This window comes from Ovis canadensis, chromosome 3, assembly GCF_042477335.2.
Source record: "Ovis canadensis isolate MfBH-ARS-UI-01 breed Bighorn chromosome 3, ARS-UI_OviCan_v2, whole genome shotgun sequence".
Lineage (NCBI taxonomy): Eukaryota > Metazoa > Chordata > Mammalia > Artiodactyla > Bovidae > Ovis > Ovis canadensis.
Genome location: NC_091247.1, coordinates 50,872,634 through 50,899,905, shown reverse-complemented (window position 1 = coordinate 50,899,905; position 27,272 = coordinate 50,872,634). Strand labels below are relative to the sequence as shown.

Genomic DNA, 27,272 nt, shown 5'->3' with positions numbered 1-27,272 from the left:
AATATTTATATGGCTTAATCCAGTTTTCCACTTCCTCTTGGATAAATTTTGGTTATTTCAATCTTTCTAGGAAGTTATTCCCTTCCTCTGTGCTTCCATTTTCCTAAATGTAGAGTTGCATGTAATAGTCAACTATGCTTCTTTTAGTCTCTCTTGTTTCTAGAGTTGTTTCTGCTTTCTCATTCATAATCTTATGTATTCTTTATATATTTTCCATAATATGTGCCTGAGGAATTTATATTGGCCATTTCAAGAAAGCATCAGGGCTTTCCTGGTGGCCCAGTGGTTGGGAGTTGCCTGGCAATGCAAAGGACAAGTAATGGATTTCTGCTCCAGGAAGATCCTACACACTGCAGGGCAATTAAGCCACTGAACCACTGCACCACAACTACTTGAGCCAGCACTCACGAGCTGCAACTACTGAGCCCATGTGCTACAACTACTGAAGCCTGAATGGCTCGAGTTCATGCTCTGCAAACAAGAGAAGCCAGCTCAAGGAGAGGCCCATGTAGCTCAATCAGAGAGTAGCCCTCATTCTTTACAACTAGAGAAAGCCGTTGCATGACAGCAAAGACCCAGCACAATCAAAAATAAATAAATAAATAATATATTTAACAAAAAAGAATCAAATTTTGAATTAATTTAACCCTTTGAACTCACTATTTTAATGATTCCAGTTTTTATGGTTATTAAATTCTGATTTCCCAGTTTCTTTTGATGTTCTTTTTCTAACTTGTTGAATACTTAGTTTATTTCTGGTTTTTCTTTAGTAAGAAAAGGCATTTAAAGCTAAACTTTTGTACTAAGCACAGCTTTTACTGGGTATGTATATTTTGTTAAGAAGAGATCATCTTTTTCATTAAGTCATATATAGTTTATAATTTCCCTTTGCTTTTAAGAGTTATCTAAGAGTGTGTCCTAATTTCCTAATAAATTTGCCAAATGTAGTTTTTCCATTTCCTAATAAAGCTTAGCATCATAGAATATGGCCTGTTAAAGATTTTTACTCTCTTGAATTTATAAAAGTTCAGGCATCTTTTTCAAGGTCTAAAAATGCATAAGATGAATCTTTTCTCATATGAAATTGCATGATTTTCATTATGTAAATTTTTTCCAAAAAGAATCTTGCCATTTCAACATTGTAAGTTAAACATGCACCTCATATATATTATGATAGAAATGACATAAAGTTTTGTTTACTACTTTAAATAGTTACTGATGGTAAATTCCTGACATCATTTTTCTTATGACAGTGAATGAATTTTATTGAGAATTCCTAAACTTCTGGTGTTTATATCAACTCTATCCAGCTTTATATAAACTGCAGGATGGCTATAGGCATATAGAGTCACTGGATACTTGAATGAATTTTATTCTATTCATAAAACTGTAATGTGTTTGATTCATATGGGGCTTAGTTTAGGTTAGTTTTCTCTCTCATTTCCACCTTTTGCTTTAAATGTTGAACATGGAGTTTATATCTAATATTATCTTATCTCTCCTAAATTATTCATATGTCTTCCAAGGATCAACAATCATATTACTCTTACCCTTAAGATTTCATTCCAGGGGTGGGAATGGTGAGTCTTGATAACATAAGCATATTATCATGAAACAATATTTACAAAAGCCTGTCTTAAAAGTCACATTTTTGAGGGAATCATTTTTTTATTTTTTTTTAAATCACTATATGAACACTGTAAGAAAGGTAAGCCATTTAGATATTAGGACACACTGGAAGGGTGTTAAGAATAGTTACAGTATTAAGTCACAGTGTGAAATTCAACAAGACTTTGTAAGTATTTTCCTGTATTAAGTGAAAAACTATGAATTAGACTATTAACTGTCTTTATTTTCAACAAATATTTTTTAATCTATTGCCTTTATTGACAGAAGAATTTGAAATGACTGGATTGAAAGATACATGGAAAAGGCTGTAATTTTTAAATGTAATCTTAGATGTTTTGGTCTTTAGATAAGTCAAGAGCAAATATGTAAAGATATGAAAATTTTAAGAAATAAGAGAGTTTACGTGTAATATTGTGCTTGCCCATCCTAGATTCACTCATATCCTTCTCACTGACTTATACAGTATTGGTTTAGACCAGTATGAACCTGAAATTCAACCATCAAGAAAAGAAAAATGGAGACTACATTTAATCAACACAGGGCACTATGTTCTAATTATTGCTTCATTTCATCTGCATGATAAGGGTTAAATATATTGGCATGTAATCTGAAGTGAAAAATCCAACGCTAGAATAAGGTAATCTGTGTTTGTAACCCAGCTGACAGAACTATATTTCCGAGCAGACCAACCACAAAGAACTTCCCAAACCAGGCTTTTTCAAGCTATCTATGATGAAAGGTCAAATATATGTTATTCTAAGAGTGCATAAACCAAAGATTTTTAAAAATATAAGACAATGAATAACCCCAGAAATTTAATGATAAAAAGCACAAATTTTATGATTAGCTTCAACATGCATAAAATTACTCTACCAAACTACCATAAATTTTTCAAAGCACTTACTTTAAATTTCTGTGCTTATTGCTGTCCAATAACAAATAATTCATGGATCAGTCTTAGTCCACAAACCGCAACTGCAGCAGCCAACATACTCTCAAATCTAAGAGTCTATCAGTATTAGGTGTTTCTTGAATAAATTTGTATACCACTAATAAGAATCATGACCACATTAAAAAAGGGCATAAATCTAATGAAATGTTTCAACAATTACAAACAAACATGTCTACTTCCTAATCCCTAGAACCTGTGAATGTCTTACCTTAAATGGCAAAAGGGACTCTGCAGAAGATCTCAAGATCCAGAGATTATTTTAGAATATCTGGGTGACCCTAATATAATCACAGGAGTTCTTATAAGAGGGAGCTTCCCTGATAGCTCAGATGGTAAAGAATCTGCCTGGAATGCAGGAGGAAGGAGGGTTAAAGTCAGAGGTCAAGATATGATGGTAGAAGCTGAAGTCAGAGGGAGAGATTTAAAGGTGCTAAACTGTTGACTTTAATGATGGAGGAAAGCACCACAACCAAGGACACAGGTGCACTCCTGATGCTAAAAATAGGAATGAACTTCCTCCTTAATGAACACATCCTTACCAACATCTTGTGTTTAGGACCTTTGACCCCTAGAATTGTATGGTAATAGATGGGTGTTGTTTAAACTACTAAGACTGTGGTAATTTGTCATAGTGGCAATTGGAAGCATATACGCATACAGACCTTGGTTCTGGGAGGTAGGGTGTTACTATAACAACTACCTGAAAATGTGGAAATGGCTTTGAAATTGATGGTAGGCAGAGGCTGGGAACATTTTGAGGAACATGATAGAAAAAGCCTAGATTACCTTGAACAGAGAGTAAAATATGGATGTTAAAAGCCCTGCTGGTGAGGACTCAGAAGGAAGTGAACAGTACAGTAGAGTAAGCTTTTATCATTTTAGAAATTATTGAAATCATTATAAATGAACAGTTAAAGGAGGGCTCAAAAGGAAATGAAAACATGTTTTTGGAAAATGGAGGAAAAACAATATTTGTTATAGAGTAGAAGAAAGCTTAGTTGAATTGCTTCCTATAATTATGTAGAAACCAGAGTTACGTGATGACCTTGAATATTTAGCTGAGAAGATTTCCAAGCAAAGTACTGAAGGAGTGGCCTAGTCTCTTCTTCCTGCTTATAACGAAATGTAAGAGGAGTTGGTGATGGACAGGGAGGCCTGGCGTGCTGCAATTCATGGGGTCGCAAAGAGTCGGACACGACTGAGCAACTGAACTGAACTGAACTAAAGAGGAAAGAAACATATTGAGTCAAGAATTATTGGTACTTCCCTGGTGGTCCAGTGGTTAAGACTCCATGCCTCTACTTCAGGGGGCATGGGTTCAATCCCTGGTTAAAGAATGTAAGATCCTGCCACATGCCACAAGATGCAGCCAGAAAAATTTTTTTTTTTTTGTTAAGAATCTTAAGTTGAAAGGAACCAAGACCCAGTGATTCAGAAACTTCTCAGGTAGGCAGATTGCAAGAGGTGTTAAAATTAGAAGTTTCAGTTTCAGGAAAAAGTGGCTGCTGAGAAAAAGTCAACTTTGTGTCTAGATGACGTGAGTCTGAGTGAACTCCGGGAGTTGGTGATGGACAGGGAGGCCTGGTGTGCTGCGATTCACGGGGTTGCAAAGAGTCAGACACGACTGAGCGACTGAACTTAACTGAACCTTTGGTTATTGTTTTGGAAGGATTAAAACCTTGGTATGTTCATTCACACAAGGAGCTCTTGGAAAGATTGGACACGGGATTCATGGATTCCCTCAGTGATTTCAGCAGAGGACAAATTGGAGATGAGGTTATCCATGATAGATCTACAAAGTATCCTGTTTTATAATAGAGAAAAATCTGATATATACAAGAGAGAACCACAGGTTTCTCAAGAATGTTATATCAGTTGAAATACTGACAAATCTGAACTGAAAAAAAGAGAGAGATGAATTTCAAAAAAGCCGTTGTACTTTCAAGTTGCACAGGCAGGAAATATTCAACTGAAAATGCATGCTATCTTTCTTGAAAAAAGAATAATGATTCTTAGAGTAAAGAACCAGGCCCAGAGGGCAGAGCCTTGAGCCACAGAGGATTATCACCAAGCTGTGAAATCCAGTTGAGTTTGCCTAGTTGGAATTCTAAGCTTCTTGAGACTGGTAACCTTTTTTTTTCTTCCACATTCTCTCTTTTTAAATGAAAATGTCTGCACCTGTTATCTTATGCCTGTCCCACAATGCATTTTGAAGGTGTATGATTTATTTTCTAATTTCACTGGTACATAGATGGAGAGAAATTTTACTTGAAGAAGGAATATAACTAGAACCTTGATGATAAGCATGAGAGTGCACAATTATGCCTAACTCTTTGTAACCCATGGACTGAAGCCCACCAGGCTCCTCTGTCCATGGAATTCTACAGGTAAGAATACTGGAGTGGGTTGCCATTTCCTACTCCAGGGGATCTTTCCCATTCAGGAACTGAAACCATGTCTCCTGTATTTTCTGTACTAGCAGGTAGATTCTTTACTACTTCACCACCTGGGAAGTCCCTATCTAGAACCTTACTCATACCTACTTTAGAAGATTTAGATGGTGAGATTTGGAAATTTTTAGCTGATGAATTTTAGATGAGATTTTCTCCATATTCGAACCCCTTGAAAGTCTGAATATGCTTCCTAAAAATGGCAAGAGAGACTTTTCAGATGTGATTTGCTCAAAGATCTTGAGATGAGGACATTATTCTAGAGTATCTGTGTGGGCCCAATTTAATCATAAGGTCCTTATAAGAGTGAGACAGGATGAAATATGAGGACATGAGCAGAGGTCAGTCAGAGAGAGATTGGAAGATGCCACACTGCTGGCTTTGAATATGGAGGAAGGGGCCAAAGAAGGGAATGGCCTCTAGAACATGGAAAAGGCAAAGAAACAGATTTTCTACTTGAGCCTCCAGAAGGAATGCTTCTTTACCAATATCCTAACATTAGGACCTCTAACTTCTAGAACCATAAGATAATAAACTTGTGATGCTTTACACCACCAAGGTTATAGTAATTTGCTATAGAAGCTATAGAAAACCAATATAAGTGATCTCTAGTGAAGTGAAGTTGCTCAGTCGTGTCCGACTCTTTGCAACCCCATAGACGGTAGCCTACCAGGCTCCTCCATCCATGGGATTTTCCAGACAAGAATACTGGAGTGGGTTGCCATTTCCTTCTCCAGAGAATCTTCCTGACCCTGGGATCAAACCTGGGTCTCCCACATTGCAGGTAGACACTTTACCGTCTGAGCCACCAGGGAAGCCTCTACCCAATATAAATGGTCTCTACTTAATTTGTCATGGCATTTCTCTACAAATATACCCATAAAATCTTGAATTTTAACTTCCTGAAATTCTTAGTTAATATACCAAATAATATGCTTCACAAGACCACAAAAAGTTAATTTTTAAAATTTAAAAATCCAGAGGATGTTTTTCTGTTGATGGCTCTCATGTGGAAATGTGACAACATAAAAATGGAACATTTCATCATTTCAACATGATGAATTTCCCCTTTTAAACTAAAGACAAAGTAATTCAATAAATATACTTCGCTCTTAAATAGGCAATAGAGTTCCTCCTAACTGCATTTGCATCTGAAAGCAAGCTAGGCATGATTTATTTAGACTTTGAATCTATTACTGCAAATGAGGGTCCCCTTCACCAAAGCCCCTTCTTTAATTACCTCATTAACTTAATTTCAAAAATCACATGAAAACTTTAGTAAAAAGCACTCCAAATCCCATTGAGAAGAAAGGAAAAAAACTGCCCACAATTGGGGCAGGAATACATATTAAGTAGTTAGCAATGTGGCATGATTCATTCATGCCTAAGGATTTTCACATTCTTCAGAAAGTCATGATATAATCGCAATAGAAATATACACAGGTAACAGTATTTCAGAGCATCTCTTACCTGTGTAACAAGCGGTTCCAAAAGCCTCTCCACTGTTAGGGTCCGGATTTCCAAACTTTTGGGGTCCCATTTTAAAATGATTGGTGAAGTTGCCGAAGTCATGCTCCCTACAGAAACAAACATTATCCATTAGAAATAATGATCACAGAAATAATGTGAGCTTAGGGGTTCAAAATGAGTAAGTCACCAAAAGTTAGAACATACTTGAAGATTACCTGTCTGGTTCAACCTCATCAAGTTAGAGCTAGGGAAATCAGAAAATAGAACTATGTGAAGTAATGATGTGAGGATCAGATTGAAAACGGGTATTTCTTAAGGGCACCTGTATTCATTAGACAAACTTTTGGGGCCCAACTGACACTGAAATATGTCACTCACTCAGTGTTTAGTACACATATCCACCTGCTATATACTGGGAAGGGGATTCCCAAGAACCCACCTGCCAATGCAGGAGATTCAGGAGATGCGAGTTTGATCCCTGGATTGGGAAGATTCCCTGGATGAGGGCATGAAACCCACTCCAGTATCGTTGGCTGGAGAAACCCACGGACAGAACAGCCTGGAAGGCTACCATCCGTGGGGTCGCGAAGAGTTGGACACAACTGAAGCAACTTAGCACGTACACACACATTTGCTGGGAAAGCCTTGATCATTGCCCTCCAGTACCTGTGGTTTCAAGGCAGAAGTAGCAGAGGCTGGCCATAGTTATGCCTCCGTGTGGCCTGTGCTGTGATCAAGGAATACAGAGAAGGCCACAGGAGAACTGAGGAAAGGACATCAAAGTCAGTCACCAAAGGAGATCAGCAAAGACTTTAAAGAAGTACAATAAACTCATGACAATCAGATGAAAGACCCCAGGTCCTAACAAAAGGCTTCTTTGTTTTTGTCACATCATAACTGACCACTGAGGATATTATGCTTCCTGGAAGAGCTGAGTTTTATTCTCTTAAATAGGAGAGATATCTTACAAAATGAGTCGCAATGATTCTGAAAATTAGTTTGCTGCTATTTTCATACTCTCTGATTAATGACTGTATTTACATCCTAATCCCATAAAATGAGTGTCTGATAAGATTATTTATTTCATTCTACAACAATCCTTTTCTACCTAAGAACCACGGGTATGCAGGTAGCAACCTGCATACCTTGCACATATCGAGCATATGATATCATCCCAGCCTCAAAAGAGTAAATTAGACATTCTATTAGAGGTGTGCTTCTCACTGAGAAGTTGACTGCTCTCTGATGAATATATTTTGACAACTAACCACTGGACAAGCAACCTTAGATTATGCAAGGTGAATCTGAATCATTTGCTTTAATACCATCATAAATCAAACTGTTCATAGCTGTTTTCTTCTGAATCAATGACCCCACTCCATTCCACTCTTATAAATCAATGTAGATGATTATTTCTATTAGAATTAACAGTACAAAAAAGGTATATCACAAGAGGCACATGTCTCTTTACTGCCCTGCCACAGCTAGTCCTTTTGCAAACAGACCTAACAAATTTGCTTCAAGAAAAAAAAAAAAAAAGGCGAAGATGCAGTATGCTGGTATTTTACCTCTCTCCAAATGCTATGTTTTAAATAAACTAAGCATAGCAATCCAACCATATAGACCGATTTAGACTTGGGTTCCTTCACAACAACAATAGTTGGCACGGATATGCTGCCTGTCCTCCAAAAACCAAAAAACACTTTACACATTTCCATTCACACTACCAACTGCTACATAGCAGCTCTAACATGCCCAGAATTCTGCTGTTAGGCAGCACACCTTCCTGTGTTGTGAGAGGATGAAAATGCCAGATTCTTTCTACCCACACAGGATACCTTCATCCTTGCCAAAGCCAGTCCTACCTAAGTAACCCAGCTCTTTGTTGTTGTTCGGTCATTAAGTCATATTTGACTCTTGTGACCTCATGAACTGCAGCATGCCAGGTTCCCTATCCTTCACAATCTCTCAGTTTGCTCAAATTTATGTCCACTGAGTCAGTGATGCTATCCAACCATTCATCCTCTGTCATCCCCTTCTCCTCCTGCCCTCAGTCTTTCCCAGCATCTCTTAGGGCACAATGATTTCCAGTCCCCAAGAAGTTCCCTATAAACTTCTTTCCAGCTCTCATGGAATAATAAGTGGCCCCAGTAACGATGATGCACAACAGGGTCCTACAGGACAGACAGCTGGATAACTAGTAGTGGCGTAGTGAACTCATTTTAACACAGTAGTGAAAGGTAATAAGTAGACTATGCAGAGAATCACCACTATTACATGAGCATGCTTGTGCATATAAGCTGGTGGAACAGGAAGGCACACAACATCTTTATGCATGTTCTGATGTATTACTAAAGAGATGAACAAAACATGCTGATGTGAGAAATAAAAATGCTGGGACACTTACATTAGAGACACTAACCTAGCATGCATGAAGCAAAAATGGGAGATGCTTAAAAAAGACTTCAAGGCATCTGTGAACCAAGAAGCAGAATTAGAGCAGAGCCTTGGATCATGAAGGTTGGAAGACTTATAAATCTAAAACTGAAAGGACAAGAGTGACCAAGCAAATCATTGGACTCAATTCATTCCTTTGGGGATCAATCTTTTAGTCACAGGCAAAATTCAAGAGCAAAAGGCAAGAAAAGGTTATGTGGAATTAATTTGTTGAAGGGGAAAACCTAGTCATAGAAACGTGTTCCTCTGTGTGGAATAAGCAAATTAACTTCAAATAAGAAGGCAAGTGAACAAATGAAGTGTTCATACACCAGCAATCATACACCAGCCTCTCACATTCCAAAGGAACATGTCTCAAAACCATACTAGGCATCCACACATTTGATTCAGACTGTTTTGCCCACTAAAGAGATTCTATGTAAAGAAAACATATTTTTTTCAATAATTTAAATTCAAAGAAAAATGACATATTATAGTTGCTTTTGGTAGGAAACTTAGAATATTAACTGCACGCAAAGAGCAACAAAAGGGGTTGTAAAAAAGAAAAGACAATAGCGTTGTCCTTATCCACACACCACAATTTTACAAGCCTGTGAACAAGCTCTTGGCAATCTATTTAATCTCTGAGAAGATATTCTTGAAAAGTGTCAAACTGCATATCCATAAAAGGTGATAAAACAACCTACACAGTAATAACTTAGATAACTTCAGACATTCTTCATGGGGGTAAGGAAGAAGCACATGTCAAGGTGTTAGCAGCCATTCATCACTCACAACAACAACAAAAAATAACCAAAAGACTAACAGAGTAAAACAAGCTCCATTATGAGCAGCCAAAGGTCAAGTACTTTGTTAATTAGACATTGTCCTGATAAACAGAAAATCTTTTGAGGTGCCTGTGCCAAGGAGTACCTTCAAATGATATATATGTTACTCTAATGCATAATCCACTGGAGAAATTCCCCTTTCCAGATTTTCCTCGAAAAATGTCTTTGAGCTCTCTGCCTATACTTTCTGAGTTTTCACCATTCCTTCTATTGTTCTTTTGTAAAACAATGGTCCAGGACAACTGACAGTTACTCAGGAGGCCACCAAAACCTGCTTTCCCTCCATAGGACTCCAGATTCAGGTTCCTTTCATGGATTTTTCTCTTTACCAATACTGAGTGAGCACTACTGCCTACAAACTCTGTGAGGCTTTTTTTAGAAGACAAGTTAGCTTTGGTTAACAAGTAAAGCCATGAGAAGTTAATGACTAATACCGTGTTTATTCACCTATTGCTATATGTAGGCTATTGACTCAGCTACCTCACCTAAGCTTCAGTTTCATCCTGTAAAACAAAAATGGTAACAGCCTTATATAATTTATGAATTTATCCTGAAAATCATGACATTGCATATGCAAACACTGATGGGTTTACTTCTTTGCCATGTTTTTGTATGACTATCATCCTAGCCAGTTCAAGATATCCATTAGGGTGGGGGCCAAGGCAAGAAGCTTTAAAACAAAGTTTTGGTGAGAAAGTGAGAGATGTGAAAAAGCGAGAGAATTTTCTAAGTTTCCTCATGAATCAAGCCTGAATACACGGAACTTACTGTTTCTTCTCTGAGTATTAGTAATACTGGCTAATGATCTAACATTGTCATTATTTGCCATTTACAGATAGGTAAGCTGAGGCATGAAACAGTTAAGAGAGCTACCCAAGGTCACAGATTTTGAAACTAAACTGCCTGGCTTCAGGCTTTGTGCTCATAAGCACCATGAAGCATTATGTTTCACTGCTTATAACGAGGAACTCCTAGGCTTAGGTCTATGCCAGCATCACCACAGTGCTTCTGAACCATGGAAGGGAGACAGAGACATAGACAAGAATGGAAAATCCAGGAGCTAACCACTTCTGGAGAATGAGAGAGAGAGCGAATGCAGAGGGACACAAAGTAAGGACAGACGAGATGAGGGGAACACAAAGGGCAGGTGCCCTGATGCACACGTGGAGCCCACGGGAAAGGTGCTTCACTTCCTGGGGAAGCAGAACAGTTTCCTTTAGCCACTTTGATCCCTGGGGCAAGAATGGGATGCTGATGGTGAGGCTGGGCCACCTAGGGAGCAACACAGCACCTGGGCGAAGTCAAGAGAAAGACCTTATGATGAGTTATGCCAAGTAAACAGAATTTTGGTCCCCATGACCTCAGACCCTTTGTTTTAAACTTGTGATTATGTTATATTTCATGGTAAAGAGGATTTTGAAGATATAATTAAGGTTATTAATAAGTGACATAAGTGAAGTTGCTCAGTTGTGTCCAACTCTTTGTGACCCCATGGACTGCAGCTTTCCAGGCGCTTTCGTCCATGGAATTTTCCAGGCAAGAATACTGCAGTGGGTTATCATTTCATTCTCCAGGGAATTAATAACCTTCTAAAGGTTATTAATAACTGGACCTTAAAATAGGGACATGACCCTCGATTATCAATGTGGCCCCAATGTGTCACTGAACACTTAAAAACAACTTCCTCCTGGCTGGGTGCAGAAGAGGCAGTCATAGAGATACAGCAGACAAAGACATCAGGTAGGGCAGGGGAGGGAGGCAGAGGGACTCAAGGTGTGAAAGAGACTCGACCCACCACTGGAAATAGATGAAAACCATGAAAGGAAACGTGGGTAGATTCGGGAAGCTAAGAGTGTACCCCGGTTGACCTCCAACAATGAAAGAGGGACCTTAGGTTACAACCACCAGGTACTGAATTCAGTCAAAACCCTGAATGAGGTTGGAAGTGAATTCTTCTCTAGTGCCTTCAGTAAGGAATTTAGCACTATCAACATCATTATTTCAGCCTTGTGAAATGCTAAAGAGAGGACCCAGACAAATCTACCTGGGCTTCTGCCCTTCAGAGAGTACAAGTAAGAAATCTGTGCTGTTTTTAGCTGCTAAATGTGTGGTCAATTTTTACAACAGCAATAGGAAACTATGGCAGGTGGCTGTCATAGTTGAATTTGAGTGTGTATCATATTACCTGGAGGGCATGTTCATACACAAAGCAATCCAGACAGTTTCTGATTCATTAGGTCTAGGGTGGGTCTGAGAAATTGCCTTTTTTTTTTTCTTTCTTGCACTTGGAACCAGTGCCCAGATGATTCTACTGGTCCAGGAATTGTACTTAGAAAACCACTGTTGTGATTACAGTCCATGGCCATGCATGCCAGGAGGGAAGCAGTGATCAGGAAGATGGGGGATATCTCTGTGGAGATCCTAGCACCAGTAATGATAACACTACTGTTATTACAAGTATCACTGGGATCATTATATCAATACTTTCTGGATGGTATTTATGATTTTCCAATGCCTTGAAGTGATTCTCAATGGGAAAATGAAATCGCATACCAAAATCCTTTCAGTTTTTTTAAACCACATGTACACCAACCTCCAACATCCCCAAAAGTTCTCAGTTTCCCCAGAAGATGCCTTTTCCAAGTAGTATCCCTGCCACCGGAGAAGGCAATGGCACCCCACTCCAGTACTCTTGCCTAGAAAATCCCATGGACGGAGGAACCTGGAAGGCTGCAGTCCATGGGGTCGCTGAGGGTCGGACATGACTGAGCGACTTCACTTTCACTTTTCACTTTCATGCATTGGAGAGGAAATGGTAGTGATCCCTGTGAAGAATGTAAAGTAACAGTGGGAGAGAGCCACGCTCCTCAGTTCACCAAAATCAGAAATGAGGGTCCAGGAATAATTGCTTAATAGAAAATAATGTTTCCAAAGAATCAGTTCCTAAATATTTTGATGTTATTTGAGGGCTATGAAAAAAAGTTTTCCAAAAATGCCATCTGAAATATGATAGTAATTCTCATTTTTGTTGTATTAGTAAAGGAAGTTACCTCTAACGTTCCTCCCCTCTATTGTAAGAGGGATTTTTTCTAGAGTTGAGAATGTGCATATGCATCTCAGACAGGAGTAGAAGTTGAGAACCAAAAGCGGAAAACGAGGCATCTCATCTGATTCAAAAACCCTCAGAGAATAAAAGGCACACTGATGCCTACCTGCATCAGCACCAGATCTAAACAGATAGTGACAGGTAGTCAGCACTCTTCCTGGTGATACCCTGGCTATGAAAATAACCTGGCTCCTAACTTGAACCTTTTTACCTGAAATCTCCATCAACATCCATACAGGACTGCTGTGAGGATTATATGAGTTATGTGTGTAGAACATTTGGCAGAGTGGGGAAGCATAGCCTAGATTCTTAGGATATGGTAGCTACCTCTGCTAATACTCCTGGCGGCAGCGGCAATAGTAATAAATGGTAGCCATATTTACAGTAGGAAATAAGCTGGGAAAGCCCTGCTACTGATATTCCACCATTAATTTTGCTCAATGTCACCCATTTCTTTTCCTGTGACTATAAGGAGGCAGTGGGTCGCCCATCACTGTCCCCGACATAATAAGCATTCAGAGTCCTTGATCAGTAAACTGACAGGTGACCCAAGATGCAAGTTGCTGCTGCAATTAAAAGATCCATCACCATTTTTAATCCAAAACTGAGGTGATGTGTAATTTTCAACTGCTCTTTGCTGTTTGCAGTAGAAGAGAGTGGGGTAGTTATTTCTGATACTGTTAAAGTTTAACAGCCCTCAGGTACTACATCTGCAAGACCTCTATGTATGATAAGCTCATACCTTTAACAAAACACTGAAAGAAATACTGTTGAACAAAAGCATCATTCTAATAATTTCAAGAGGTTGTAATAATAATACATGTCTAAGCACAAATGCCTGTAAAGTATACCTTAATATTTTAAGCAAATATTAAATAAGTATTAAACTACTAAATTCTCTTCACAGCCTCTTTTTTAATTCTACCCAAATAAACAAAACATCACCAAAAAGGAATATAAGAATAAAGCTCCACAGCCTAAAGGCTGTCAGGATGACAAGCTTAGACTAATAATATATAGCCTAGAGCTTGCTGATTAAAAAAGAAATATCCATGTCCATATCTCACTGAAATGAGTTTTTACACTTACAATAGCATACTCATAAAATTTAAAACTATGTGCCAACTTAATAGAAATTCACAACTCCTGATATATGCTAACAGAAAGCCAGTAATTTGAAACTCAAAATGAAAACTAGTATCTGTCAAATTCATTTCCGTGCTTTTCACTACATTCATATTCTCGTCATTTAAATTCATTTTGGAGCATAAACAGACTCAATCTGCTCCTAAAGTATGACTTGCTATCCATTTGGATGTGAACATATGTGATATCCAGGTAGGCAGTGCTCATTGTATATGCTGTTAGGTTTCCTAAGTCCTAACAAGGACTCAGTTTTTCTAAACAAAATATATCTGACCAAAGGTAAACTAACACTGTTCTACCTATTATTCTACCTATTATTCTTCAGCAGCATTTCAATTCTGATTTAGGTAGTAGATTCCACAAACTGAAAATAATAACTGTTACTATTTCAGATAATATATTTTGAGAAATTATCTTTATAGTCCAAAAGTATCAAATTATTTAATAGGAACACATTATTAATTGGCAATTAACTTATTCTCTGTCCTTCTAACCTCCTGTAAATTAGAAATCCATACGCAATGATTATATAACATTAATCTTCATAAGAATCTCAACATTTCATATTCAGGTTACAGCAAGATAAACATAAACTGCTCCCTTTATCTTTCATTTGATGTATAATGCAGCCCAAACTAATTTTCTGAAACATTCCTTTTGTAGAGCAAACTAACTGCTTAACTCTCTTCTCTAACAATTCCCAAGTCTTTGTAACACAGCTGTCACTCTACTTTTTGACCATGGGCTACTGGATCTTATTTCTTTAACAGGAGCCTACTACTGAAAACAGGTCTGGAATACATTATAACACAGAGTTTATGCCATTTCCCAAAGTTTCCACCATACTGTGCTCCTCCCAAATCCAGACACTGACATCTTCACATTGTAATAAACCCTAAATTGCTACTGGATTTACCGTGAGTAGCAAATGATAGTACTTTTTTTTTTTTTTTTTGTAACAGGCTCATTGCTAAGAAATTGACATTAGTTTTAAATAAGGTTATAAACTTAGACTTATAACTAGATTATAAACTCATTAAGGCACAAATCTGTATAATAGCATATGCAGCTCAGTTCAGTTCAGTTCAGTCGCTCAGTCGTGTCCGACTCTTTGTGACCCCATGAATCGCAGCATGCCAGGCCTCCCTGTCCATCACCAACTCCCAGAGTTCACTCAGACTCGCGTCCATCGAGTCAGTGACGCCATCCAGCCATCTCATCCTCTGTCATCCCCTTCTCCTCCTGCCCCCAATCCCTCCCAGCATCAAAGTCTTTTCCAATGAGTCAACTCTTCGCATGAGGTGGCCAAAGTACTGGAGTTTCAGCTTTAGCATCATTCCTTCCAAGAAATCCCAGGGCTGATCTCCTTCAGAATGGACTGGTTGGATCTCCTTGCAGTCCAAGGGACTCTCAAGAGTCTTCTCCAACACCACAGTTTAAATGCATCAATTCTTGGGTGCTCAGCCTTCTTCACAGTCCAACTCTCATATCCATACATGACTACTGGAAAAGCCATAGCCTTGGCTAGACGGACCTTAGTCGGCAAAGTAATGTCTCTGCTTTTGAGTATGCTGTCTAGGTTCGTCATAACTTTTCTTCCAAGGAGGAAGCGTCTTTTAAGTTCATGGCTGCAATCACCATCTGCAGTGATTTTGAGCCCCCCAAAATAAAGTCTGACACTGTTTCCACTGTTTCTCCATCTATTTCCCATGAAGTGATGGGACCAGAAGCCATGATCTTCGTTTTCTGAATGTTGAGCGTTATGCCAACTTTTTCACTCTCCTCTTTTACTTTCATGAAGAGGCTTTTTAGTTCTTCTTCACTTTCTGCCATAAGGGTGGTGTCACCTGCATATCTGAGGTGATTGACATTTCTCCCAGCAATCTTGATTCCACCTTGTGTTTCTTCCAGTCCAGCATTTCTCATGATGTACTCTGCATATAAGTTAAATAAGCAGAGTGACAATATACAGCCTTGACGTACTCCTTTTCCTATTTGGAACCAGTCTGTTCTTCCATGTCCAGTTCTAACTGTTGCTTCCTGGCTGACAGAAATCTAGTCAATCTAATCACACTAGGACCACAGCCTTGTCTAACTCAATGAAACTAAGCCAGGCCCGCGGGGCAACCCAAGATGGGCGGGTCATGGTGGAGAGGTCTGACAGAATGTGATCCACTGGAGAAGGGAATGGCAAACCACTTCAGTATTCTTGCCTTGAGAACCCCATGAACAGTATGAAAAAGCAAAATGATAGGATACTGAAAGAGGAATTCCCCAGGTCAGTAGGTGCCCAATATGCTACTGGAGGTCAGTGGAGGAATAACTCCAGAAAGAATGAAGGGATGGAGCCAAAGCAAAAACAATACCCAGCTGTGAATGTGACTGGTGATAGAAGCAAGGTCCAATGCTGTAAAGAGCAATATTGCATAGGAACCTGGAATGTCAGGTGCATGAATCAAGGCAAATTGGAAGTGGTCAAACAGGAGATGGCAAGAGCGAACGTCGACATTCTAAGAATCAGCGAACTAAAATGGACTGGAATGGGTGAATTTAATTCAGATGACCATTATATCTAATACTGCGGGCAGGAATCCATCAGAAGAAATGGAGTAGCCATCATGGTCAACAGAAGAGTCCAAAATGCAGTACTTGGATGCAGTCTCAAAAATGACAGAATGATCTCTGTTCGTCTCCAAGGCAAACCATTCAATATCACAGTTATCCAAGTCTATGCCCCAACCAGTAACGCTGAAGAAGCTGAAGTTAAACGGTTCTATGAAGACCTACAAGATCTTTTAGAACTAACACCCAAAAAAGATGTCATTTTCATTATAGGGGACTGGAATGCGAAAGTAGGGAGTCAAGAAACACCTGGAGTAACAGGCAAATTTTGGCCTTGGAATGTGGAATAATAGCATATTAGATCCTTCATAACTGTATGATTAAATAAAAATATATAAAATATGGCCCAATGGGAATAACCCCTGGAGAATGGAATAAGTAGTAAGTACTACTTACTCCAGTATTCTTGTCTGGAGAATCCCCATGGACGGAGAAGCCTAGCAGGCTACAGTCCATGGGGTCACAGAATCGGACACGACTGAGCAACAGACACACACACACATTAAAAAAAAACAAACATTATATTTATATTTATGCTTAATTTAAATATATACCTATGGTTTTTATGTACATATTTTTATTCAATATATTCATTTTTAATTGGAGGATGATTGCTTTAAAACATTATGTTGGTTTCTGCCATATAACTGGATCACTAGTTTTTATTTATTATGTTTTAAAACTAGGTGTCATTTTTGTTCAGGAAAAACTAAACTCGGGGCTTCCTTCAGCAAAGCAGTGAGGCCTTGATATTTGATTGCTGAGATCCATGTGGCAAGTTTTTTGTGAAAGATTGTACAAGCTCCGCAAGTTGGCCCACAAGAGCCCTTAGGAAATATTTCTTCTCCTCATTGACCCAAATTGCCTTTTTTCCCTAAGGCCCAGTGTCTTTTCCTTTCTCTGAATTCCATCAGTATTCCATCTAATCAGAATAGCTAGTGCATAATATTTAATCTGAATACAAAGTGTCTTGTGTTGCTCTCTCCTTGCTTTATATAAATTTGTCCTCTCAAATACACTCAGGGATAGGGAATTTGCTCCCTTTACAATGATTAGGATGGTACTGAACATTTAATAAAAATGCCAAGTTCAAATCTCACAATCAAATACACACACACAAAAAAATGATTCTAGTTAAAATACTAGTGCTTTTTTGCAAAAAAGGGAGATTTTCTACTCAAAACACAATAGTTCAGATACCACTTATCTGAAAAACAGAACCCAAAGTGATTTTCCTTGCTCAGAATGCCTTCCATATTCTAGCAGAAAAGGCAAATCGCATATGCTCCAATTCTCCCTTCCTTTATCCATTTATCCAACCATTCACTTAATCACGGTAAATGTACTAACCACCCAATGTGTATCATACTTTATGCTGATTGTTTAAGATGAAACGAGCTCTAATTCATCATATTTTAAAAAAAGCAAGAACAATTCATCGAGCAAGGAGTGTTCAGAGCATGAGCTTGGATGAGAATGGACACCTGTAGGGCCAATGTCCTTCCACTTCACCAGGGCACTCATATCAGGCAATAGGTAACCAAGAGCACCTTCAAATTTTGGATGCATTGGTCAAGCAATATTGAACAGTTTGTACAACTGAAAAACAAGGAAAAATTCAACACCTTTTTGAACTGTTGCCAGAAAAATGCTCTCCAAAAAGTGAGCAAGAGTATGAAAAAACATTCAAGTAACCTTGGGACATACAGTGAAAAAGACAAAGTAATCAGAATATTAAGATATGATGTAAAGAAATGAATGCAGATATTTAGGTAAGAGCTATTTTAAATTGTTCAGTGATTATAAGAATACTTGTGTGTGTGTGTGTGTTAGTTGCTCAGTTGTGTACGACTCTTTGCAGCCCCATGGACTATAGCCTGTCAGGCTCCTCTGTCCATGGAATTCTCCAGGCAAGAATACTGGAGTGAGTAGCTATTATTCCCTTCTCCAAAGGATCTTCCTGACCCAGGGATCAAACCTGGGTTTCCCACATTGCAGGCAATGTATGAGCCACCAGGAAGCTCATACCAGGAAGAATACTTAACTAGTACTCAAGGATTTGATTTTTAAAGCAAGCTCAAATGTGTTAATATTTTATTTTAAAAGGGAAAGCTAAATCAATTGATGCGATGTTAACTAGGAATTAAGTTGCAGAGATTCAGAAATTATTTAAGCCTAACACCGCTGCTTCTTTCAATTTCCCATTTTAAAGTGGTTTATTCACCTGGTGTAACCACCAGTCACTGCTGTTCATCTGGTGGCAGTTTAGTAAATGGAAGATAACTCACCTGCATTGTGTTATCCCTGCCTCGTTCAACTCAATTACTAGATGTAAGAGGTAGTAACACATTATAGCAATTATATTTGCTCACAAGTCTTTTGTTCTGAGAACTGATATTTTGGCCTCAGTGGTACTCAGCATATATTCCTGCTGATAAATCACCTTATCAAGCTTGTTGTTAGAAAAAGTCATTTGTGAAAAGAGAAACTAATCCAGATTTCCTCCTGGTCATCTGAGGCATTTAATCTTGTCTTATGAAACAAAAAGTACCTCAGGGGCTATGCTTTTGTAAAGACAAAACTAAAAGGTACAGTGGCATTTAGGACATGCAGATGGACTCTGTTAAGACTGCACATTTCGGGGTGGTACCCCTTTCCATCTAATTCATCATATTTACATTTCACAGCAACGAAGACTTCACGGAACACTCCTGGTCACTGGCCAAAGTTCATTATCATTATTAACAGTTTCATGTTTCTGTCAGGAAGTCCTGCTACGTAGCAGTGAAAGGGAGACCTTGAACCCTGAGAGGGACAAGATATGTATGAGAAAGTAACATACAAGGACACTAATGTGTGGTAACACATATATTATTAGCTGTGCTATCTTCTATTTGCCCTGAGATCAGCAGGATGATATCCCAGTTTTAGAAGAGAAGAGAACTAAAGCACAAGTATATTATTTTTTCCAAAGTTAAAGAAACTCAGTCAAGATTTATTTCAAATTTGTTTTTTGCACCAAATAATGCCACTTCCCTAGGTTAAATACTATACTTCACAGGGGCCGGACAAGCTAACAAAATACACACAGAAACATGTGGATAATAAATACTTAATAGGTTATTTAAGGTAACTAAACCATTTGGGGATCATTCCATTTGTTTAGAGAAGACTAGACTTTTCTAACATACATCTCTTGGGATCTTTCTCAGGAGGTAAGTATACAGATCATCTTATCCAATATTCAGGTTTTCTGTCTCATGCAAATTTGAAAAGACTTCCTCAAATATCTCATTACACATGGGTAACAACCATTTTCATTCTGGTGACAAGAATCACGTCAGGTGACCCACTGGAAAACTTATCAAAACATCTTCCCACCTACACCTTCTTCCCAGTTTCCTTCTTGGAAGAGAGGGTTTGGTCTCTCTTTCCTATTCCTTCCTACCCTGACTCCTAAGGCCTCAACTCTATCAATCACAATCTCTACTTTTTTATCTTTTAATTCATCCCTCTTAGGCAGCTCCTTCTAGTCAGCCATGTCCGACTCTTTGTGACCCTGTAGCCTACCACACTCCTCCGTCCATGGGATTTTCCAGGCAAGAGTACTAAAGTGGGTTGCCATTTTCTTCTCCAGAGGATCTTCCCAACCCAGGGATCGAATCTAGAGTCTCCCACATTGTAGGCAGATGCTTTACTGTCTGAGCCACCAGAGAAGTCCAGTCAGTGAGAAGTCTTGTTCAAGTAAAAATTGAAAATATAAAAGAAAAAAAAATCCCTCTCCATCCTACTCCTTTCTTGACATCTTCTGCTTCCCTTTCCCTTCACAACCTGGTTTCTTGAGAGGGCGGTCTGTAATGTTCGTTCTGTTTCCTCACTGCCCACCCATTCCCCAGCCCACACAACCTGGCTCCTACCCTCACCATTCCACTGAAATTAGCCATACAAAGTTACAAATGATCTCCCAGTTGCTTAATTCAACAGACACCATGTGCTCCCCCAGCTTATATACTAAAATTAGGACAGATGGAGAAAAGATTATCATGGACTTTGGACAAGAATGACAACCAAATTCATGCAGTGTCTCCTATTTTTATAATGGGTACTCACTTTGTTATATATAGACACATATCTAGATATATCTAGGTAGAGAATGTATTTAAATATAGAAAAAATCTAAAAGGATATACATTATAATTTTAGCAATAGTTATGCTGGCTGATGAGATGTTTGGTAATTCTTAAGTTATACATAATTATGTACATTTCCACTAAATATATATATATATTTTTCCACTATATGTATATATCTCATTATATATTTTCAAATTACATAATAGTCACATATACCTTATCTAAATAAATATAAATCTATCACCTCAAATCCCTTCATGGGTCACAGCCTTGTTATGGTGAAGGGGCTTGCATAACTCAATGAAGCTATGAAGCATACCACGCAGGGCCACCCAAAACAGACTGGTCATAGTGAAGAGTTCTGATAAAATGTGGTCCACTGGAGAAGGGTATGGCAACCCACTCCAGTATTCTTGCCATAAGAACCCCATGAATAGAATGCAAACATGATATAACACTGGAAGATGAGTCCCCAGGTCAGATGCTGTCTGCAGGTGTTGGAAAGTATGCTATTAGGGAAGAGTGGAGGGCAATTACTAATAGCTCCAGAAAGAATGAAGGGGCTGACAAAAGTGGAACTCACACTCAATTGTGGGTGTGTCTGGTGATGGAAGTAAAGTCTGATGCTGTAAAGAAAAATATTGTATAGGAACCTGGAATGTTAGGCTCATGAATCAAGGTAAATTGTATGCGGTCAAGCAGGAGATGGCAAGAGTGAACACCAACATCTTAGGAATCTGAGTAAAATGGACAGAATGGGCGAATTTCATTAAGATGACCACTAAAGCTACTACTGTGGACAAGAATTCCTAGAAGGAAATGGGGTATCCCTCATAGTCAACAAAGGAGTCCAAAACGCATTACTTCAGCGCAACCTCATAAATGACAAATGATCTCATTCCATTTTTAAGGCAAACCATTCAACATCATAGTAATCTAAGTCTATTCCCAAACTGCATTCCAAAGAAGTTGAAGTTGACTGGTTCTATGGAGAGCTACAACAACTTCTAGAACAAACATCAAAAAAGTTGACCTTTTCACCACAGGGGAATGGAATGCAAAGGTAGGAAGTAAAGAGATACCCAGAATAACAGGCAAGTTTGGTCTTGGAGTACAAAATGGAGTAGGGCAAATGCTAACAGAGTTTTGTCAAGAGAACATGCTTGTCATAGTAAAAACACCAATTTCCAAAAACCCAAGACAACTCTCCACATGGACATCAGCAGATGGTCAATACTAAAATCAGACTGCTTATATTATTTGCAGCTGAAGATGGAGAAGCTCTATACAGTCTGCAAAAACAAGACCTAAATGGCTCAAATTACGAGCTTCTTATTGCAAAAGTTAGGCTTAAAGTGAATAAGTAAGGAAAACAACTAAGCCATTCATGTATGACCTACATCAAATCCCTTATGATTATACAGTGGAGGTGACAAATAAGATTCAAGGAATTAGATCTGGTAGACAGAGTACCTGAAGAACTACGGATGAAATTCGGTAACACGGTATAGGAGGCAGTGACCAAAACAATCCTAAAGAAAAAGAAATGCAAGAAGGCAAAGTGGTTGTCTGAAGAGCCTTTACAAATAGCTGAGGAAAGAAGAGACATGAAAGGCAATGGAGAAAGGGAAAGATATACCCATGTGAATGCAGAGTTCCAGTGAATAGCAAGGAGAGATAAAGAAAGCCTTCTTAAATGAACAATGCCAAGAAATAGAGGAAAGCAATGGGATGGGTAAAACTAGAGAACTCTTCAAGAAAATTGGAGATATCAAGGAAACATTTCATGTAAGGAAGGGCACAATAAAGGATAAATGGTAGGGATCTAACAGATGCAGAAGAGATTAAGAAGAGGTGGCAAATATACAGAAGAACTATTCAGGAAAGGTCCGGATAAACATGGTGCTAGAGCCAGACATCCTCGAGTGTGAAGTCAAGTGGGCCTTAGGAAGCACCACTACAAAAAAAGCTAGCGGAGGTGATAGAATTCCATTAGAGCTATTTCAAATTCTAAAAGATGATGCAGTTAATGTGCTGTACTCAATATGTCAGCAGCTTTGGAAAACTCAGCAACGGCCATAGGACTAGAAAAGGTAAGTTTTCATCACAATCCCAAAGCAGGGCAATGAAAAGAATCTTCAGACGACCATTCACATACAACCATTTCACATACTAGCAAGGTTATGCTCAAAATCTTTCAAGTTAGGCTTCAGCAGTATGTTACCCTAGAACTTCCAGATGTACAAGATGCTTTTGGAAGAGGCAAAGCAGAGATCAAATTGCCAACATTCATTGGATCAAGGAGAAAGCAAAGGAGTTACAGAAAAACATCTATTTCATTGACTATGCTAAAGCCTTTGACTGTGTGGGTCACAACAAACTGGAAAATTCTTAAAGATATGGGAGTATCAAACCACCTTATCTGTCTCCCAAGAAACGTGTATGCAGGTGAAGAAGCAATGATTAGAACTGGACATGGAACAACTGACTGGTTCAAAATTTGAAAGGAGTACAACAGGGCAGTATATTAGCACCCTGCTTATTTAACTTACATGCAGAGTTATATCATGTGAAATGCCAGCCTGGATGAATCACAAGCTGGAATCAAGACTGCTGGGAGAAATATCAACAACCTCATGGATGCAGATGTCACCACTCTAATGGCTGAAAATGAAGAGGAACTAAACAGCCTCTTGATGAGAGTGAAAGAAGGTGAATATGCTGGCTTAAAACTCAACACAAAAAAATGAAGATCATGGCATCCAGTCCCATCACTTCATGGAAATACAAGGGGAAAAAGTGGAAGCAGTGACAGATGTTGGAGTCTGAAATCACTGCAGATGGTGACTGCACCATGAAATTAAAAGATTTTCTTTGGAAGGAAAGTTTATGACAACTCTAGAGAGCATGTTAAAAAGCAGAGGCATCACTTTTGCTGGCAATTTTCCATGTAATCAAAGCTATGATTTTTTTCTAGTAGTCATGTACAGATAAGAAAGTTGGACCATCAAGAAGGCTGTTGTTGTTGTTCAGTCACCCAGTCGTGTCTGACTCATTGTGATCCCATGGACTCTAAGAAGGCTGAGAGCCAATGAATTGATGCTTTCGAATTGTGGTGCTTGTGAAGACTCTTGAGAATCTCTGTACTGCAAGGAGATCAAACCAGTGAAGCCTAAAGGAAATCAACTCTAAATATTCATTGGAAAGACCGATGCGAAAGCTGAAGCTTCAGTATTTTGGTTATCTGATGAGGGACCAACTCACTAGAAAAGACCCTGATACTGGGAAAGATTGAAAGCAAAAGGAGAAGGGAGTGGCAGAGGATGAGATGGCATCACTAGATAGGTGGCATCACACATTAGATAGCATCACTAATTCAACTGACATGAATTTGAGCAAACTCTGGGAGACAGTGGAGGACAGGGGTCTATCTGGCATGCTTCAGTTCGTGGGGTTGCAAAGAGTGGTACAGGACTTAGTGACTGAATAACAATAAATCACCTCAAAATATCCAGTAGCCCCATTTCAGTTATCTTACTTGACCATTCAGAAGTATTGATAATATGAATATTTTACTCTTTCCTTGGTTTCAAGGACACCACTCTCTTTTTTCTTCCTCTACCCACTTGTTGCCCTCAGTCTTAGCTACCTCTGATTCCTCCTCTATTCTGCAGTGAGTTTGTTTTCCAAAGTATACATTATATCATGTCACTTTCTGTTGAAAAGCCTCTGATGACTTCCACTGCAGCGAGAGTTCCAATTGTACTAAATGTCCAGCAGTATTGACTCATTACTCAGCATTCATCCACCTTGCATCTTAAGTCTTTAGACTCCAGATTCAGTGAACTGCTATTTGTTATCCAAAAATTTCATATGTTCTTCATTTTCCCTGCTCTTTGTATAGTCTCTGGTTGGTCTCATTCACGTCAGCAGTTTACATTATGTTGAAAGCTCCCAAATCTATTTCTCTAGCTCTGGGCCCTTGCTTGAGTTCTAGCCCCTTATAGTAATTACCAGTTTTCCAATCACTTCAACGTCAACATGCTTAAAAGCAAACTCATCATCTTTCCCCCACAAACTGATCCAACTCCTGTCATACGTCAATGAGGAGAAACACTCACTATTCATCGAGCCCTGTCAGAAACACAGGAGTCATTTTTAATTCCTTTCCTTGATGCCATCTCCTACATGAAATCGCTCATCAGGTCAAAAATATTCTACCTCTGATATTTCAAAAATATACCTTCTTTTTTTCTCTCCATCATTATTGCCTTTATCAAGGCTCTCATCGTTCTTCCTTAGATTACTGAAAAGCTTCTTCTGCCTGATCATGTTGCCCTCAGCCTTAGCCCACTCTGATTCCTCCTCTATTCTGCAGTGGTTTTTTTTCCCCCAAATACAAATTTCATCATGTCATCCTCTACTCTTTTTCCCCCTGATAGCTCAGTTGGTAAAGAATCTGCCTGCAATGCAGGAGACCCTGGTTCAACTACTGGGTCAGGAAGACCCGCTAGAGAAGGGATAGGCTACCCACTCCAGTATTCTTGGGCTTCCCTTGTGGCTCAGCTGGTAAAGAATCCATCTGCAATGTGGGAGACCTGGGTTTGATCCCTAGGTTGGGAAGATCCCCTGGAGAAGGGAAAGGCTACCCACTCCAGTATTCTGGCCTGGAGAATTCCATGAACTGTGTGTCCATGGGGTCACAAACAGCCGGACACAACTGAGCAACTTTTACTTTCACTTTCATGTCACCCTCTATTGAAAAGCCTTTGATGACTTCCATTGCAGAGGGATAAAGTTCCAATTGTACTGACTGTCCATAATATTGACTCATTACTCAACATTCATGCACCTTGTATTTTAAGTCTTTAGGAACTCCAGATTTAGTGAATTGCCAGTTGTTCTTCAAACACTCCATATTCTCTGATACCTCTAAACCTTTGTCCTGTCATTCCTGCCACAGGGAAGCTCTTTCCCTGTTTTCTTTACTTAATCAAGTCAAAACTTAACTCAGGTACCATTTCTAGACCTGCTCACACCCACTCTTGCTCTTACAGCACATCATGCTTGCCTCTTAGTTCAGTTCAGTTCAGTTCAGTCGCTCAGTCGTGTCTGACTCTTTGTGACCCCATGAATCGCAGCACACCAGGCCTCCCTGTCCATCACCAACTTCTGGAGTTCACTCAGACTCACGTCCATTGAGTCAGTGATGCCATCAAGCCATCTCATCCTCTGTCATCCCCTTCTCCTCCTGCCCCCAATCCCTCCCAGCATCAGAATCTTTTCCAGTGAGTCAACTCTTCGCATGAGGTGGCCAAAGTACTGGAGTTTCAGCTTTAGCATCATTCCTTCCAAAGAAATCCCAGGGTTGATCTTCTTCAGAATGGACTGGTTGGATCTCCTTGCAGTCCAAGGGACTCTCAAGAGTCTCCTCCAATACCACATTTCAAACGCATCAATTCTTCGATGCTCAGCTTTCTTCACAGTCCAACTCTCACATCCATACATGACCGCAGGAAAAAACCATAGTGTGCCCTAATTCACAGCCTGTTTTAACTGTTCATTCATTTGTAGCTATCACACTAATAGAATGTTGGAATCCTTGAGGATAGTGCTGAGCATTTAATTCTTTACATAAACACATAAGTAAATGACTGGAATAAAAGAGGTGGATATGACATAATGGAGATGCAAAACAAGGCCTCTACACACAAAATATTACCGTGTCACTCTTAAAATTACTGAAGTAAACATAAGTGCATCTAAGGGCATTTGTTCAATCCCAAATCTGACAACTTAAAGAGTTCAAAATTCAGGAAGAATTTCCAATAAAAAAAAAGCTGGAACTTGAATTAGAACCATCCTTACTGACAAGCATAAGGTCTTTTATGAAGGCATTTTGTTGCAGGATGTCGTGATGCTGTGCAGGGAACACAGCAAATGAAGTGGGAAACCATATTTTACTTATCTCTTTACTTTCCAGCCACCCAAATGATTCTCTTGGTAAATCACTTGCTTTATCTGAAATTATAGGACAGTGCCTTTATGAGCCTGAAAGAACCAGATGGTCTTCTGTATTCCCATTTACACTAAAATAAATAAGTATAACATTTCACTGAGAATACTTTTCCACCAAAATTGTTTTCAATTCCTATAACACAAACCAGGTGATACACTAACTAGGTATGATTATCTAATTATCTAGGGGCCTATTGAAGATGTTCCTTAAGGACTATCAAGTAATCTTTGTTAACCAAATTTAAATGCTGCCCTCCATACACTGGTATTATGGACCTCACAGCAGGAAGTATGACTTTACATCAGCTCATCAACACTACAGAGAGATCACCTGTAATCAACAGGTAGAACTTTGGTCCAGGTTCCTCTCTTTTCTCTGACCAAAATACAGGCATGCATGAATGCTCCCTCTAACAGGTGAAAAACATGGAAACAAATGGCCTCAAGTAGCACTGAATACTG

The 27,272-nt window shown here is 38.9% G+C and overlaps 1 protein-coding gene and 1 non-coding gene across 2 annotated transcripts in view; one reads left to right on the top strand and one right to left on the bottom strand.

Annotated features, from left to right (window-relative positions):
- The window catches only part of CTNNA2 (catenin alpha 2), a 1,386,686-nt gene that overhangs the window by 1,205,683 nt on the left and 153,731 nt on the right, over positions 1-27,272 (bottom strand). The window contains exon 2 of the mRNA XM_069583081.1: positions 6,502-6,608. Within this exon, the coding sequence (XP_069439182.1) occupies positions 6,502-6,603 (102 nt within the window). The 5' untranslated portion in view covers positions 6,604-6,608. The remainder of the gene's footprint in view (positions 1-6,501; positions 6,609-27,272) is intronic.
- Positions 20,651-20,754, top strand: LOC138438443 (U6 spliceosomal RNA). The gene has a single exon (XR_011256374.1). It is a non-coding gene; the product is annotated as a U6 spliceosomal RNA (small nuclear RNA).